This window comes from Topomyia yanbarensis, chromosome 3, assembly GCF_030247195.1.
Source record: "Topomyia yanbarensis strain Yona2022 chromosome 3, ASM3024719v1, whole genome shotgun sequence".
Taxonomy (NCBI): Eukaryota; Metazoa; Arthropoda; class Insecta; order Diptera; family Culicidae; genus Topomyia; species Topomyia yanbarensis.
Genome location: NC_080672.1, coordinates 350,634,209 through 350,652,457, shown reverse-complemented (window position 1 = coordinate 350,652,457; position 18,249 = coordinate 350,634,209). Strand labels below are relative to the sequence as shown.

Here is an 18,249-nt window from a genome sequence, read left to right as displayed (position 1 = left end):
ATGCTGATTAAGCTAATTAAATATTATTCTTTTGCCTTTCTCATATAGAAAGGTTATGCAATTGCTCCAAAAACCGACCTTCTAACCGAGGCCCGGAGGGCCGCGTCTCATATAACATTCGACTCAGTTCGCCGAGATCGCAAAATATTTGTGTGTATGTATGTGTGTATGTATGTATGTATGTATGTATGTATGTATGTATGTATGTATGTATGTATGTGTGTGTATGTGCGAATTTGTTAACAAAATGTCCACATCGGTTTCTCGGAGATGGCTGAACCGATTTTTACAAACTAAGATTCAAATGAAAGGTATAATATTCCCCTAGATTGCTATTGAATTTCATTTTCAACCGACATCTTGATCCGGATTACGAGTTGAAGAGTATGGTTACAAAACAAAATTTGTTGATTTGTCCACATTGGTTTCTCGGAATTTTCTGAACCGATGTTGACAAACTTGATTTTAAATGAAAGGTCCATCAGCTGCTGTTGAATTTTGTGTGGATCCTGAATTACAGGGTGATACGTACGATCACGCAGCGAATCCCGATTCTAACGAATTCTGCGATGAATGTAAAAAAGTGAAATTTGTTCCAAAATGAAAACACAACTGTTGAATTTGTAGATCTAGGTCACCAACAGTCATTCAAAGTCTCTTTGGCCACACTGGCCACCATCGATGGATCCGGAAGCATCCAAATTCAGAATAACGGTTATATTGGTTTCTCGAAAATGGCTAGACCGATTTGATCAACTTAGTCTCAAATGAAAGGTGTTGCGTCCCCGGAAACTGATATAAAATTCCATCTTCATCCGACTTCCGGTTCCGGAGTTACGGGTTGTGGAGTGCGATCACATAGAAAACTCCGATTCAAACTGATACCGTGATGAATGCAAAAAGGTGCTCTTATATATACTTACCAAGTGTAATAAGAATGAAAGACATTTCCATAATGTTATATTGTACGAACCAGCTATTAAATCATAGTTTGGAGAAATGAGAAAGGCACAATTGCACCTCTAGGTGGATTAAAACAGGTTTTTTATTACATACATCGATAAAACTGATTTTCGTAATCACAACAATGTTTTTTTTCCAACTCAGAAAACGTGAAAATAAAATTTAAATTTAAAATAAAGAAATATGTTGACAGTCTTGATTTGACACTATCAGAAGCATTTGACATATCGAATTTCATGACAAATGATGCCCTGTCAGAAAAAATGAATACATGTTTGTCTGGTTTTCCCGCAGGGTTATTTTTATTTGACATAACCGCCATCCAATGCATATAGTTTTTTTCATTTTGGGTGTTGTTTTGACAGGTCAGATGTAAACAACCGCAGTTTTCCTATATATGATTGTCTATGTTTACATACGATTTATTTAAAAAACAAAAAAATAGTTTTTACGTATTACAACGCAATTTTTTTTTAAATAATGTTATATTATGTATATTGGACCTAAAATTTATCGAATGGAAAACTATATATAGCTTAATGACCCAATTAACGCGGTTTTTTGCATGGTTTTTTGGCCCCGTGTAAAATATAGTTACTATATTCATAGTTAGGTGGTTGTGTCCGCCTAACTCTGAGTATAGTAACTCTAGTGTAAAAGGGCATGACTGCCACGAACCTGATGAGCAGCATGTTGACGCTGATAAACTCAAAACAAACAAAATATAATACAGTAATGTTTCGATTATATCACGGTCGGTCTGTATTTTAGCGTGATATATTTGAAGCGCGATATATTCAAAACAAACCAAAAAATTACTTTCAAGCATTTTTCCATGTATTTGTATAAACAAAAAGTAATGAAAAGGTCAAGTTAGTCAAAAGAATAAATCATAGTAGGGTAATGCGCTTATTTTTGCCATGCTTCTATAATCACACTACCCATTTGAAGCCGTTGGCAGCGTCTGCCATCTTTGTTCAACGCATTGGGTAAAACGGTATGGCATCAGAGGATAATTTTTCCCCACACAGATTCACCTTACGTAGCACATACCGTTTCTTAAAATAGTTCAACCACCCAAAACTAAACTTAAACGAATCTGCCACATTAAGGTTTTGGACAAATATCTTGATTATTAAAATCAGTGTATTCGAAGAGATTACGATTCAGTTCTCGTTGTTTCAACATCCATAGAAATAGTCCCATCACCAATTGTTGATGTTGTCCTTTCAAAAGAAAAGTATTCACATCGATTCAAGAGAAAATGCATATCTAGGCATACCTACCATATCTTGCGTAATTTGTTTTTCTCATTATTTTGTTAGATTTTCTTGCGGATAACTAACAATTTAAAAAAGAAGTCAAACGGTCCCTCCAGACGGTCCCTTAAGGACACGGCAAATAAGTTACGAAGAATTTTAAACTAAAATTAAAATCGGACGAAGAATATTTAGTCAATCCTAGTCATTGCAACAACGTCTTGGTAAAACATGATTTCGAGATTATTCACGTTTAAAGTTTCGCGCCACGCCCTGTCTTCACTTAAAGGAACAAGATAAACAGTGCTATAACTTTTCTTCTACTACTTATACGTCTATAAAAATTTCAGATACTTTCTTAAGAATCTATACTTTAAGATAAAAGAATAAAAAGTTTGACTTTTTGAACGACCTCATCATATATAAACCCTAAACGAAACAGTCCGAAACCTAATAATAGGCTCATTACCCTAAATGTAAATAAGCAAATCAATTGTGAAAATACCCTAAAAGTGTCAGGACACAACATGTGGCTTAATTGGATCAAAACGTAGTGTGCCTTATCTGTTTTTCAAAAAGCGTGATATAATCGAGATAAAACCGTGATATATGCGAGGGTGATATAAACGAGTATTGATATAAACGCATAGTGATATAATCGAAACATTACTGTATTTAATTAGCTTAATCAGCGTCAGTTCGATGTTGTTATTTTAAAATTAATTAATAATTGGTGAGGGTGGGCGAATGCTTAGGGAACCACCCAACTTATTTTGGTATACGGGGTAGATGAAGGGCTGCGGGTGTGAGGTTGGTCTGAGAGTTCCGGTCATTAGGAACTATCATAGGTGACCAAGGTGGTCAAAGCTACTGCGATCATTAATGATCCTAGACCCGTAAATCCAAATGTTGAACACATTTGAATATGTATTACATCATTCGTACATCATAGTGTCATCAGTTTATATGAAGATTTGCTTTGTACCTGCACTCCTCAACCCGTCACTCCAGAACAGAAAGTCGGATCAACTAAAAATTCAATGGCAGCTTATGGGAGCGTTATACCATTCATTTGACACTAAATTTGTGCAAATCGGTTCAGCCGTCTCTGAGAAAATTGAGCGACATTATTTGACACACACATATACACACAGGCATTTTGCGATCTCAACGAACTGAATCTAATAGAATACGCCACTCGATCTTCCGGACCTCGGATAGAAAGTCGATTTTTGGAACCTTTATTTATATGAGAAATGCAAAATCAGCTAAGTTTCAAAAAGTTTATTTTTATCCAAAAAATGTTTTTCGAATGAATTTTAAAGACACTTGGCATCAAAAATACGAATTGGATTTCTGAAATTTCATGTGGTCCCCTCTTGGAAAACAATATTTTTGTTCAGGCTTATACGACAAATTTCCGGAACCGCATAACCGATAAGTACAAATGTTTATAGCAGTCTATGAGGATAATATCCCTTTCATTTGAGACAAATGTTGTGAAAATCGGCCCAACCATCTTTGAGGAAGATGTGAGTTTGATAATTTTGAAAGATGGCTATTTTCTCGGGACTGCCGCAACCATTTATGGTGGTCGGATGTGACAAATGAGAAGAAGGGAAGGCGGGAAGGAGTTTGATGAGGGGTTCATTCAACGGCATGCTACACCTTCCATTCGATACTTGGTTTGTGAAAATCGGTTCAGTCAACACCGAATCACCGATGACTTGGTGGAACTTCTGGAATTGTCAATAGTGAACAATAACTTCAAAGAATGTTTAATTGGCCATCAGTAATCTATATCTGCGAAGCGAACTAATTTGATGTTCATTTCAGTAGATTGTGAACCTCTGGGGTATTACAATTGCATCGATGTATATGGGAAATACTTGTGTGACCGTACTAATCAACCTATAACTCCGGAACCAATGGTCAGATCTGAATAGAATTCAATAGCAGTTTATATCTTTCATTTGAAACCAAGTTTGTAAAAATCGGTAAAGAATTCGCCGAAAAATTTATGGGAAATTAAATTGATGGGAAATTCGTTTGGCAAGTTCTCCGGGGCATCAAGAATCGTCATAGGCGGCCAATGTAGTTAAAGATACTGCGCTCAATCGTCCTACAGTACTCACCTTATTATAGAAATACACTGCCTACAAATAATTACAATAAATACATCCTACATCAGAGAGATTCTGGGTTCGGGTCCTACAACCTACGCAGCATGCAATCGTGTAAATTGCACTTGCATCATCCGATCAGTTGATTCGATTTCCGTAGTCCACCGTCGGGGAAAGCCTTTGTGACTGAAAGTAAAATCGAGACAATCCACATAGCTAGTTGCTCTACTTTTCCGAGACAACTCGGAAAGTACTAATAGGACAAGTACTTACCAGCCGTGAGATTTGCGATCTTAGCGACGAAACGGCATCGAGCGCATACTGAACCTTCTTGTTAAGTTCGTGGTTCTCCGATTGTGATCTACGATCCTCGCTGAAGATAATCTGTGGATTGAGAGAGATAGAACATCACAAATTTAAAATTTATATAACACTTTGTTCATATTGTCAGTAGTTGCTTGTCAAAGAATAGTTCACCTTCTCCAGTTTAGCTAACCGGGTATCCAGGCTGTCGTAGTCGACATCGTTTTCCATATCTCTCGCTTCAGTAGCAATGTCGTTTATCGTTTCTATGGTGTAAAAATATGGTGTAATAGCTCGTAAGCGAAAATAGCGCTAATCTTACCAACTCTTCTACAGCTCTGTCGGTCTGCTTGAAGCGTGAAACCATCCCGGCAGGTGCAATAGTACGAACCATCCGTATTGTAGCACGTTTGATCGCACGGTTTTAACTGCTTGCACTCGTTGATATCCTCCTCGCACTGAGCTCCCGTGAATCCGGACGGGCAGGTACAGGTATCTGGGGCTGTGCAACGTCCACCATTACGACACGGGGTTGCGCAGATGGCTAAAGGGAATAAATTTTTTAAACAATGTGTATTTTGAAAGAATTTTATTGCATTTTTCTGGTTTAAATTTTTATTGTATTTGTTTACAATTTTTTATGGATTAATTTAAATATTTTATATGCAAAAGTATATTGTTCCACCTAAAACACGTGGTTAAACTTGAAAGCGTTGCAAGCAAGACTATCGTGTGTAGCCAATTGAAAAATCCGTGGCGCAATTGGGAGAAGTAGAACTCATTACTCCCTATACTAGGAGAAACTTCTTCCCGGGTAGGCACTTTGGTGAGGATGCGGGTCGAAAGAACTACCCGATCAGAACATCATAACAGAAAACTATCAAATTTATATCTCATGTTGATATTTATTACTCTCTGTGTTATCTTTATGATATACCGATCAGGAATGCAAGAAAACTTATATCAATATTATATCTTCTGGTGCTATCATTGGATTAATAATATGATATTAATGTACGCATACAACGATGATGTTACAGTAAGTACAGTCTTTTTAAAGCGAATTTTTGAAGCTTTTAATTTTTTATTTGGATTTTCAAAATTCCGCATTTTGAGTATAGACAAGTTTTAGATGCAAGTGGTCGGAGAACTTGTCAGTGAGGTGTTTGATTGACTTACTTGGTTTCAGTTGGATTAAGAGATAACATTTCCTATTTTCTGAGACACTCTTCTGACACATAACTTCGAGTAGGAGGCGTATGATTTAAATGTTAAAGCCATTATTATAAAAAGCTTTGAAATCGTGAAGTTATCGAAGAGCGTTTTTATAAAGATTATAATTTTCCTATAAAATTTATTTCGAAGAATATGCAGAAAGTATCAAGCAGTCCAAATGAAAGAAACGCGAATTGAAATCAAATTGTACTGGTTTATTTAGTCTTCCCCATATCAAAAATGCCAATAACAAATCCCTAAAAGAGATTTATTTTGAAACCTCAAAACTCATTCGTTGCTTTGAATCTATGCGGAATCCTAAATAAGATTTGTTGTATTCTTCGTGAAACAATTTACGTTAAATATCCGCTCAATGTTACCATGTCGCATCGACATTATTTCTAAAAATCATGTAAAACACGTTAACGTACAAGAGAAGAGTACTATTTAGAATCTAAAAATAGCCCCTCTTTTCTAATCTGAAAAGATATTATAAAGCTATTCAGTCTATCGTCATACAGGCAGCTGTATTAGTGACTGAAACTGAATAAAAACAAAGCGTATGACACCAGGAAAACATACAGCACTTAGGCTTGGGCAAGGTTCAATGTGTGCGTTCTGGAAACGTCTTCTGCATCTATAATCGTTTTGCCCTTGACGGATGCGTGGAATATTATGCTAACATTAAACCTCAGTCGGAAACAACGTCGTTGGTTCATGCAGGAAACTTCCCCATCAAACTCAGAATACCCAGGTTCAAAGCGGCAATATCGACAAATAATAATTTGCGTGTCATATATTCACAATAACAATCAGCCAGCAGGTATGCAATTATTTGGCAATGCTATAAAAGCTTTTGCTGCAGGAAGCTTTTTGCTCCAAAGAAAAAAGCGCCCTAATGTATGCTTTATTTTTCTCGTATTCTATTTTTAGACGTGCACGCTAAAATCATTGATATTATACAATAAGTAATACAAGCTATGTTGGGGTCAGTTATGCTATCTCAAGTTGTTATGATCGTGTTATATTGCTATCAACATTTGTTATAAATGTGATATTCGTAGACAATTTTTTGTTGGAATTTTTGTTATTTTAACACCTAACGGTTTCTACTTTATAACAAAATTTGATAGGAAATTTTTCGTAACAAAATATCAGCATGAGTTATAATTGTGTTATTTCCTTCTGGTCGGGTATTCCCGCCTACTTCACTATAGAACTCAAACCACACGGAACTACTACAGGGTGATTCATCATGAGATTTTTTTCAAATAAAAAAAACATGAATTAAACATTCTTTGTTAGAAAACAATTGCTTTTAATTATTGAACATAGTTGCGGTTGAGATGGTCCATTGAAGTGGTCCAATTTGTGATAACGTGTTTGAGCTTTTTATGTGATATCTGTATATATAACTCGAGTATTGTTGGCTACCAATACTTAAATCTTTGAAGGCTTCTCCACATATGCCTTTGACTTCACATAACCCCATAGGAAAAAGAGGAGTGTCATGGCACGATCTATGCGGCCAGTTGGCAGATCCATGGCGAGTAACTAACAAAAAAAGTTTTTTCGAGTGATAACAAAAATTTTGTGAATAAATTCACTTGATTTTGTTGGTTTCAAAGAAATCGCATGATGAATCATCCTGTATTAAACAAACTACGTTATGCATCCGTATCGTGGGGAGAATGCATCACGACCGATTGTCCACTCATCCATGGCACACCAAATTAAAACACAGGCTTTAATACCGTTATCTGAACCAGAAACGGTTTCCAACTTTGTTGCAGCTGTTCATGCTATAACGTTAACTTCAAATGCAGTATCGAGCACCATAACTTCAACAGCCAGCACCAATCTTCCCAAATGTACATCGTACACAATGTTCGCTCTGGTTCTGTTCTCATATTAAACCCACATTTTGTGTACGAACTCGAACACGCTATTTCATACCAAAACACTAGCACATGTTCGTCTGCATAACTGAACTCCATGTACGTACGCGATGTGCGTACACCTCTCGTACACACAGGTTCGTGGCACCAGTTTTCTCCTTCTCAATTTTATCATCACTAGCGTTGACTTTTTTGGCCTTGTGTGAACCGTTCTCGTGTACGCACAAGGATGTTTGAACTAGAGTTTGAACATCTTTCGTGTTAGTTCGACGTTCGAGACGAACATGTACATCGAGATGAAGCATACTCGAGGTTGTACGGATGCACGAAATTTTGTACACAGGTACAAACTTGTCGATGTTCATGGGAAGTCTGGCTAGCACTATTAACGAGTAGGTGACTAAACAAATGTTTTCTTATTGCGAAAAAGCGTTAGCGAAAGTTGCATGTTCGGGATACGACGGACATAATACAGTAGGATTCCGTTTTTGACACAATCCGTTTTGGGCAACAAATGAGTTCCGTTTTTGGCAACATTGTTGTTGTACATGGTAGTTCTTTTAATGTAGAATACATTTAAGCTTTCAATATAGGGGTCCCGTTTCAAAATATCGGCCGCGGCGCCGCGTCAGATTTTGAACGTTAATAACTTTTAACATACTTAACAGAATGATTTGATTTTTAGGCCAATTTGTTGAAAATATGTTCCTCTATGCTGTATTAAAATTTGAAGTATGTATAACATGCACTAATAACAAAAAATCGGTTTGTATTATTAAACTGGCTCACCGTGTCCGCGGGGAGTGCGTCTGAATTATGCTCCCGCAATAAAACAATAAACGGTTCTTTACAGGACCAATTAATTGTGTTCTATTAAGAGTTGAACTGAAATTTACATTTTATGGTGTATAACAAATAATTTTCAGAAAGCTATATAAGATATACGATGTGTGGAAAGAAAGAAAGAGAATTTAAATTATCCTCTCTCGTTCGTTTTCGTGCACTGCTTTTCCATTCCTTTCTGCTGCTAATACCATCATAACTAAAACGAATGTGGGTGTTCCCCCACCATCTCATGGCCAGTGTTGCCACAATTGCATGTTGCTATTACACTTTGAATTATTTTATCGATCCTCTCTAGTATTGATAAAATATAGAACGTGCAAAGTACACTAGTCGCATGCTTTTATTCGAACTTTTTGGCAGCCTCCGTTGATTAACTGCATAAATCGATTTGTTTGTGCAGCTCCTTGCTAGTAGCAAACTAAATAGCCTTTATCAGCGCTAACAAATAACACAAAAGAATTTAAATTTGTGAAAATCTTTTCCTTCCTTCTTTTCAAATTTGCAACATTCTTTGAAAATATTGTTTGAATGTTGTCATTGAAAAACTGAACATGCAAGTTTGCTAGCACTGGCCATTAGATTGAAGGCGATGGAAAGACAGAATATTTGTTGTGGTTATGCTAGTATTGGTAGCCGAACGGAAAGGAAAGGCACAGGAATGGCACGAAAACGAGCGAGAGAGCGATAGTAGTGCTTTCTCGTGTGTTCATATATGAATATTGGTCGGTCGGTTTTTCTCACCATTCGTATTCGTTCAAGCACTAGCAAGCAGCCAGTCCCCGAAGGAAAGCAGTTGGCTATGACGACCAGCCCCCTGGCAACCCTATACCACCATATGGAGTTTGACAGCGACCAACATATATGGGGCGTTATAGCTATAAAGCCCCAAACAAAGAATTATGTTCGGCACTATACACGATATTCAAGCATTCCACACGACGTTTTGCATCTTGTGGGATGATATAATACCATCTTATTCAGAATATCAACATTTAGTAACTAATTACAGCTTTTAAACATTCGATTCAAAATTTATATTTTGATTTTCTTGGCAGTTTTGATTTTCCGGCTGTACAGAGACGTCGTCCTTGACAGGGGGCTGATGACGACGTTCGGAAAAAGTGCCCCAGCTACTGGTGGCCCATCGCAACCGACTACCGATCAGGAACTATCGCCATGCCAGTATTTCGCCCCAACTAAAGGGCAACGGAACAACTAATCCGCTGGCTAACATTCCAGCGTCTGGTTCGTAAGGGGCCGTACACAAATGACGTAGCTTTTTTTCGACGATTTTTGACCCCTCCCTCCCCCTTCGTAGCATTTGGTCACAAAATTCAAACCTCCCCCTAGTAAATAACGTAGCATTTACCTACCCCCCCCCCCTCTCATCCTGTGCAACGTGGCCGGAGGATAAAAAACAAATACATATGTTTTACAATTATTTCAAATCCATGTTCTTTCAAAATGTTGTACGACTTTTATCAATATTTTCATTATAACAGCAAATTGCGTACAAAATAAACCCATTTCACGACAAATATAGTGTTGATAGTTTTGTTTTGAATTTTATATGTCAAGGGGAGCATGAAGAGAAGTTCTCTCAGGTCACAATCCTGCAGCTGCCAATGATTCTAACAAGCATAAATTACAAACATAATTTGTTTGGTTGAATCCGAAAAGAAAATTTAATTCAGCTACCAAACTAAGTTTACTTGTTAGCAACATTAACTAACTAATGCAGCAAATTAAATCGGCATGCAAAATCTTTCCGTATTTTTACAAGCTTGTAATTCCACGAATCGCAAAATTTACATCATGAAAAACTGCATGAAAAGTAACTTGTGTGAACTTAAATTTATTTCTCTTGGAAATGGAGGAACATTAAATGTTTTTCTCTAATCAATGGGTTTTGATGCCCGCAAAAAAATTAATCGTCATGCTACGTCGCACAACTACTGACCCTACCCTCTCCCTCATCACACTTTGTCACAAATTTGGTATACCCTCCCTACCCCCCAAAATGCTACGTCATTTATGCATGGCCCCTAAGGTTGTGTATTACTTCAAAGTCGAGCTACGCTTACAAAACTCAGCCGTAATGAAGCCAGTGATGCCTACTTGGTCGGTTTGTTTGAGGATACAAAATAGTGCACCAAGTACGTAACTTTCTCGCAAAAGAAATCAAACTGGCTCACAGTGTCCGCTGGGAGTGGGCGTAAATTACAATAAAAGCAACGGTTCTTTTCAGGACCAATCAATTGTGTTCTAGTGAGAGTTAAACTGAAACTTTCATTTTAAGATGTGTAATTTTCAACAAGCTACATAATACGTTGTGTGGAAAGAAGTAGCTTGCATACGGAACAAAAATTTAAATTATCCTCTTGCTCGTTTAGTGCACTGCTTTTCCATTCCTTTCTACTGCTATTATCAGTATTACCAAAACGAATGTGCGTGTTCCCTCATCATCCCTCTAGTGATCAGTGTTGCTTCAATTGCATGTGTTTAAGAGAAACGTTGAAGTCGCATGCTTCTATTCGAGCTTTTTGGCAGCCTCCGTGAACTAACTGCATTAAATGATTTTTTTGTGCAGCTCCGTGCTAGTAGCAAACAAAATGGCCCTACCAGCGTCTGATTCGTGAGATTGTGTAGGATTTCAAAGTCGAGCTAAGCTTATAAAGTTCAGCCGTAATGGTACTCGAAGAAGCCAGTCTTGTGGTTTTGTTCGAGGCTACAAAACAGTTCGCCAGACACGTAACTATCATGCAAAATATATCCAACGATCCAGCGCATCACCATCAACACCAACGCCGATACCAAAGGTTCTTTTCAGAATCACCACATTACCATAGAGAATTATTTGAAAATTTCCCATTCAAACGTCATTTTGTTGAATATTATTAGATTTAAATTAACGTCTCGAATTGAAATCACGACGCTCCGGTTATGTCACAGACATTACCCACCCATCTTTTTTTATTGTGACCACGACTAATGGTTTAATATAGACACCCCATTTCAATATTTCGGAAGGAACAGAAGGTCGAGTTTAAGTATTTATAATTTACATGAATAAAGAAAAATTGATTTTCAGGAATCAATTATTATCTGTTCTGCCATTGGCCAGTACTATGCGACTTCCTCATGCTAACAATTCATTTCATCGTTAGCCATCTCCCTCACCAAGGCCAACATCGCCAACAAAAACGGTCCTTTTCAGGACCACCATCATTTTTGTAAAGAATAATTTGAAATATTCCTCACCCAAATCACCTTTTGTCCGAAAATTCCAATGAGTATCAACATATTTGAAGAACGTGTTCCTTATGTATTCTACATCACTCCGGCTATGTCGCAGACATTACCCACCCATCTTTTTTAAAACGTGCAATACATATTTTGTTGTAATGAGGGACCATGCATGAATTACGTAACGCATTTAGGGAAGAAGGGTTACGACAAGTCGTGACATGTTGTGACATATCGGGGAGGGAAATTAAGCTGGAACGTTACACACTATGGTCCCAAAACCGTATTTAGAAATACAATACTGCTGGTGCCCAAACAGTTTGCTTTAGCTATATGATGTCTTTGGAAAACTTCGTTAGTATTTTGTTGGTGATTTTTTCGATTAATGGAATTAGGGTGGTCCTTGTGGTTGGGGTGTTCAGAGGATCAACTGTTTAGCTGTGTGATGTTTCCTGCGTAATGTTCTACAATGTTACGAAACAATTAAATTGAAGCCACTTTGCAAAAAAAACAAGAGTAGGGGGACCCGGGGCTATTAAGACAGTGGAGGTAATTCGGACCCCCTCCATCTCTCAGAAAATAGTAAGACTTTCTGACTATCGTACGTTTTCGTGGAATCGCTATTCTGAAATTAATTTTGAGAGCTGAATGTGATTCTTTGTTCTTTGTAGAATTCTCTAAACAAAAATCATTATAATGAAAAAACCAACAAATAAACAAATAAAAGTGAAAAAATAAAAGGTGAGTGTTTTGGAATGCTTGAGGCTCCTATTTTATGGAATGATTTTTGTTTGGGTGAAAACAGAGATATTTTCGAGACGCTCACCACTTTTGTGCGATATGCGCGTACGGGGCTATCCAGAGCCCCTATTCCGTCAACCACCGTTAAGCGGCTTGCGGCTGCGCACACGCCACAGCAAAGAAAATACATAGGCCGCCAATCGACAGCTGTGACTTACCAGATTAAGTTTTTGTAAAGCAATTTATTTTTTTTTGCTTCCTAAGGAGTGTCTTTTATAAATATTTCATGGATAAACATAATTCCATTGTAAAAAAATTAAAGGAAAATGACAGTCTGAATTGCCCCGTAGGGAGGTCCGAATTACCTCTACATTGTAAAAGGATGGAAAAACGTAGAGGTTTGCAAATTATCGCCTAGAGCTTCCATTAAGTGGTGAAAATGAACCTTTTATGGCATCAAAATGCAGCTAAGGTTTCAAACTAATAATTAGGACCTTTGACCGGTAATTTTTTCATATCTATCCACCTAAAAGGGCGATTTGCTTAAGTAGGTCCGAATAGCCCCGGTTTCCCCTATCTATAATTATTCATTTGTTATGATTTCTTAAAGATTTAAGGTAGGGTGGCTCCTGAATAATCGGTTTTCTTGTATTATCTTTCCATGTATTAATTTCTCGTAAATAAGTTGTTCTAAAGATTTTTGAATCTTTTTTGTTTGGACAGCTACAAGTAATTTTCACAACAAAAATGGGTTTCTTCAAACCTAAATATTTTCAAGGATTGAAGGTTTTTAAAAAAATTATTATTTTTTTTTTTTGACATTGAAAGTGTCTTACTGCACTATCTGGGGCAGGGTGTCATTCTAAAATCTAAAATCAAACGATGTCACGTTTTTGCGTCACTATTTTGAACGCTAATAACTTTTTATTTATGAACGGATTTTCGTCACCAAACAATTCGGAATTAACTGAAATTATGTTTTATTGCTATAGTGCTTTTGTATTTCAATGGCACACTATTAACAAACAAGCAAAAATGAATAGATCTCGGAAAACGTGAACTCCCATGCATCAGTCAATCTATCCCCGGCAGAGCCGTCAATAGGGAGCCCCATAGTGACTCAAACGAACACGAAAAGTAATAAATAAATGTGCCGCGTGCCTGTTTGAATCAGTTGTTGTTCTTTTGCCAGACAAGCAACAGCGCCTCGTACGACAGATTTGAGCATCCAGCACACTACGCTTCTATGAATGACGTCATCCTCGACTATTTAGAAAATATCATTCCTCGAGCGAGTTCATTCTCCCGTCGAACGTCGGGCCGTAAAGAACGGTAGTAGCAATCAGGCATGTTGACAATGCGCTCCGATGAGTACTGCATTTGATCACTGCTATCGCTGGGGGTGGAGACAACTATAGGTTCAGGCATCCAGTGGCCAAGCGCTCGTGATGTCTCCTTTACATGGCTCTGATTGATTGTATTGATTTTGCCGATGGCATCATCCTCGGATATATAACTTTCAGAGCTCATTCCAGGGTTACTATATTCACAGATTTTTCTGTGATGTCACAGATTTTCTTCACAATTTTACATCACAGATTATTTTTACAGAAGACAGATTTTTGGCCTTTTGATGAAAAAATCAAAACTTTCTGAGAACGAGTTTTAGGGAATGAATATTTATGTACGGAAAAAATATACACTGAAAAAAATGTTGTGTCATTTGCAAAAAACCCATTTTTTCTATTTTTATATATTTTGTCAACAAAAACCTAAAGGGAACAGAAACCTTTTGAATATAATTGTATGATGGAGAACTTATCGGTAAAAAAGTTTTTCTAACAGTAACTTTATACATGTTTTAAAATTTCATACTAATTGACATACAAAACTGTAATTTTATTACTGAATGTATCATTTTAAATCAAAATGCATTTAACAAAAATCTTCCAAAATGCGATAATTTTCGAGACAATTGGAATTTTGTTCCAGCGAAACAGTTAATTCGTGTGATAATACCATTTTTAAAACTTATTCGCGTTACTCCATCATAAAATGTCAAAAATCTAATGTTTATCGTTTTAAAGACGTAAAGAAAACTTTCTCAGTGTATTTGGATCATGGAGAAGTTTTCAAGAAAAAAGTTTTCCTAATAACAACTTTTGTCATATTCTTATAATTCATACTATTTGCAGTCAAAAATACAAATTTATTTTTGGATACGATTCTAAACGCCATTTTAAATCAAAATGCTCATAACAAAAATTTTCTGAAATGTAGTAGTTCTCGAGATATTTCAAATTTTGTTTTAACGACACAATTTTTTTGTTTTATTACGACTTTTTCAGAAGTTATTCGCGTTTCTCCATCAACAGCAATAAGTTTTTCAAAAGACTCATAATATTTCCTGTAACTTTCTCTTTGACATCAAGGTGATATTGTAAGCTCTTGTATCAAATTATTGCAATTGTCAAAGAAAATCAAGATTCATAAACCGAACACAACTTCAAAGTTTCGTTCGAATCAACGATGGTCATATTTTGTGGTCGGCCGGTTTCTCATGGAATCCCTCAAATGGTAAAGCGAAAATCGAAGACTTACTAAAATATTCGCTAATTTTAAGTCATTTAAACAAAACGAAAGAAATATATTGTTATTTGGTAAAAAAAATTTATTCCGACTTTAAAAACTTTAAGATCATTCACATCTTTTTTCGGAACTTATGTGCGGGATTGGGAATTGAACCCAGGTGAGCTACGTGTAAGGCAATCGATTTACCAACAACGCTATGCCTGCTCTTGATTAACCGTCAAAAAGGCAAGACGTCTCAGAGGCCCGGCTAGTTATAGTTCTCTAGTTCCAATGAACTTGTAATTTGATAAACAAATGATCTAGCGTTTTCGGACTTTCGATTCTCTCACCGTTAAAACGACAAAAAGGAGGTTTTTGATTGCATTAGATCTTAGGAGTGTTGCTTCGTGAAGTCACAATTTTAGTTTGCTTTTCTGAGGGTTAAAACTTGAATAAAATCTAATTTGCTGATTTCAATTCATTTCACATATTTTGGTATAACTAAAAAGTCCTTGAAACATTTTTGTAGGCACAAATTGAAAATAAAAACTTTAAGAATAGGGTTCCATTTTTGGCACGGTTCCGGTTTTGGCATCTGAAATAAAAAAATATTGTTGCCAAAAACGGAATCCCACTGTATTTGTTTTCACTTATTTATATTTTAGTTACATATATTTTAAATATTGTAAATATTTGCGGCTTTGTTAAGTTATCACAATGAGCCAGGCTAAATAAACGAATTATAAAAAAAGTGCTTGCATTCAAGGACGACTCAAGGAAGGACGGATTTATCTCATTGTTCGCCACTCTCAAAATAAATTGGCTTTCCAAATTCGACACTTCTAAATCTACTAATTTTTAAAATTTGCATGATATATATTTTGTCAGAATTTCAGGCCCCTCTTTGTCAGCCGACTGGAGCCGCCTATGGGCTTCAGGCAAGTTATTCGTTATAATTTTGCTGAAGACACCAAGTCTTTCGAGACTAAATTTGTTTGAAGAGCTAATGCTTACATCTAGGAAGCTTAATCGCAAAAATTATTCTATCAGAAGATGTTTTGCGCTGCAAAATTCTTCGAAGATACTAAACCTGCAAAGCTGGCGGTTTCGAAACTATGTGATGTTGACCGTAAAACGGTTTTCGAAAATGAATTTTGCTTTTACTACCACAGTGCATAACATAAAAACGAGCTTTGTATATGAAATTGTATTACGCCATTCATTTCAGTATTCAAATGCACATCGTAAATAGCCACTAACTTCTTTTTAATTTTCTTTATTTCCAATCCTACTTAGTGGCTATTTAAATAATTGAACAACAAAAGAATATCAAGTGCTCATAAAAACCGATGCTGACCTGCTGGAGAAAAACGAAAAACGTTAGTTTTCATCACTTTCAATGTGGGTGTTTTCATGTAGGTATTTTATTTGATATTGTCAACTATAAGATTCTCACAGTTACAAGATCCCATTCCCACAAAAAATCAAAAGTCCCCGTGATGTTTAAAACAATAGGTTCACAATGTATTGATCATGTAATAAACTTCCGAAATTATTATTTAAATATTAATTCACAACCACCTTATGACCCCTCAATGGCAACGCCACTGATACCCATAGAACCAGGGCCGCAGAGAGAAAATACGGGCCCGGGGGGTCCAACATACGGGCCCCCACCACTGTGTATTGCCTGAGTACAAAAAAGTTAATGTTTTAAATCCATTGGAGTTCACTTATTTTATATATAGTACACTGAAATTTTATATTTATGTCCAGTTTTTTGCTCTAGTTGTTTGTAGTGCTAATGAAGGAAAAACGTAGAGCTTTTCATACTTTGGGAGTTTTTTAATACCTCTTCGACAGTTTTGGTGACTTTGAAATGCGCCATTTTTGTCAATAGTATTTTTAAAAGTAAGGAGTAAGATTAAAAATGTTATGATTACAAAAATTAAAAATATTATCTAAACGTCAATCAACGGCAAAACAAATAAATAAACAATAGTAAAACTAAATATTAAAAGAATGTACAAAAAAGCTAAAAACAACGAAATGAACCAAATAAACAAATTAATGCCAATTGTCAAAAAATGTTTAATCAAGAAAAACCAGAACAGAACCTATAAAAATAAAATAGGAAACTAGGAAAACATAATGCAAAGATCAAAGAAGTCGAACATTATTGAACAAATGGTGAAAATAATTAAAATACGATAGGAAAGTAGGAAAAATTTTAAGAATCAATGAAAATGAAAAAAAAAAAAAACTACTAAAAAGAATGCAGACCATAATTTGAAAAATTTATAAAGCTGACAAATTCGATAAATCAAGAATAATAAAACTTATTTAACATTAAAAACAAGACATATATAAAGTAACAGAAAAAGTAAATAAAACGTTAAGAATGCATAAAATTAGAGGAGTATATATAAAAAACCTGTTTTAATCCACCTAGCGGTGCAATTGTGCCTTTCTCTAAACTATAGCACGGAGGCTTTTTATGTTCAACATAGTTGTGGAAATGCCCATTACATTCTTAGTACACTTTGCATTTATACACAATGGCTTGCCAGCCACGAACTTGATGAGCTACGTGTCGACGGTGAAACACTTGAAACAAAAAAATATCGTACTTCATTAGCCTAATCAGTATTAGATCAATGTTATCTGCTTGCTAACTCATTTGGTCATGCGGGGGTGGGTATGTGAGGAGGGGGGAAAGTTCCATGAACGAACGACTCCCCAGCTTAAATTGGTATGCTTTGTGATATAGTGGTGGTTTAAAGATGATGGGGTTGAAGGGGAGGGGTATGAGGGCTGAGGGGTGATTTAAGGAGATTTTTAAGGGAGGGGAGTGAACGGTAGAGGGGGGGGGGGTGTGACCCCTCTCCTTAAACCATCAACTACGCCCCTTTTAAAATCCAGAAACCTTATGCGAGTCAAAAAATTGATGGGATTAGGTTGACGTTTTTCAGAGTAATTGCATAACCTTTCTATATGAGAAAGACAAAAATGTGCCGAAATCCAAAAAAGTGAATCGTCGTCAATTTTTTTTTCGAGTTTGCATCAAATCTCGACGTTTCATGC

The 18,249-nt window shown here is 36.3% G+C and overlaps 1 protein-coding gene across 1 annotated transcript in view; it reads right to left on the bottom strand.

Annotated features, from left to right (window-relative positions):
• LOC131691885 (uncharacterized) overlaps positions 1-18,249 on the bottom strand; it is a 114,420-nt gene that overhangs the window by 3,780 nt on the left and 92,391 nt on the right. The window contains exons 4-7 of the mRNA XM_058978573.1: positions 4,971-5,192; positions 4,823-4,914; positions 4,619-4,729; positions 4,358-4,531 (exon numbers count right to left, since the gene is read on the bottom strand). Coding sequence (XP_058834556.1) covers positions 4,484-4,531; positions 4,619-4,729; positions 4,823-4,914; positions 4,971-5,192 — 473 coding nt within the window. The 3' untranslated portion in view covers positions 4,358-4,483. The remainder of the gene's footprint in view (positions 1-4,357; positions 4,532-4,618; positions 4,730-4,822; positions 4,915-4,970; positions 5,193-18,249) is intronic.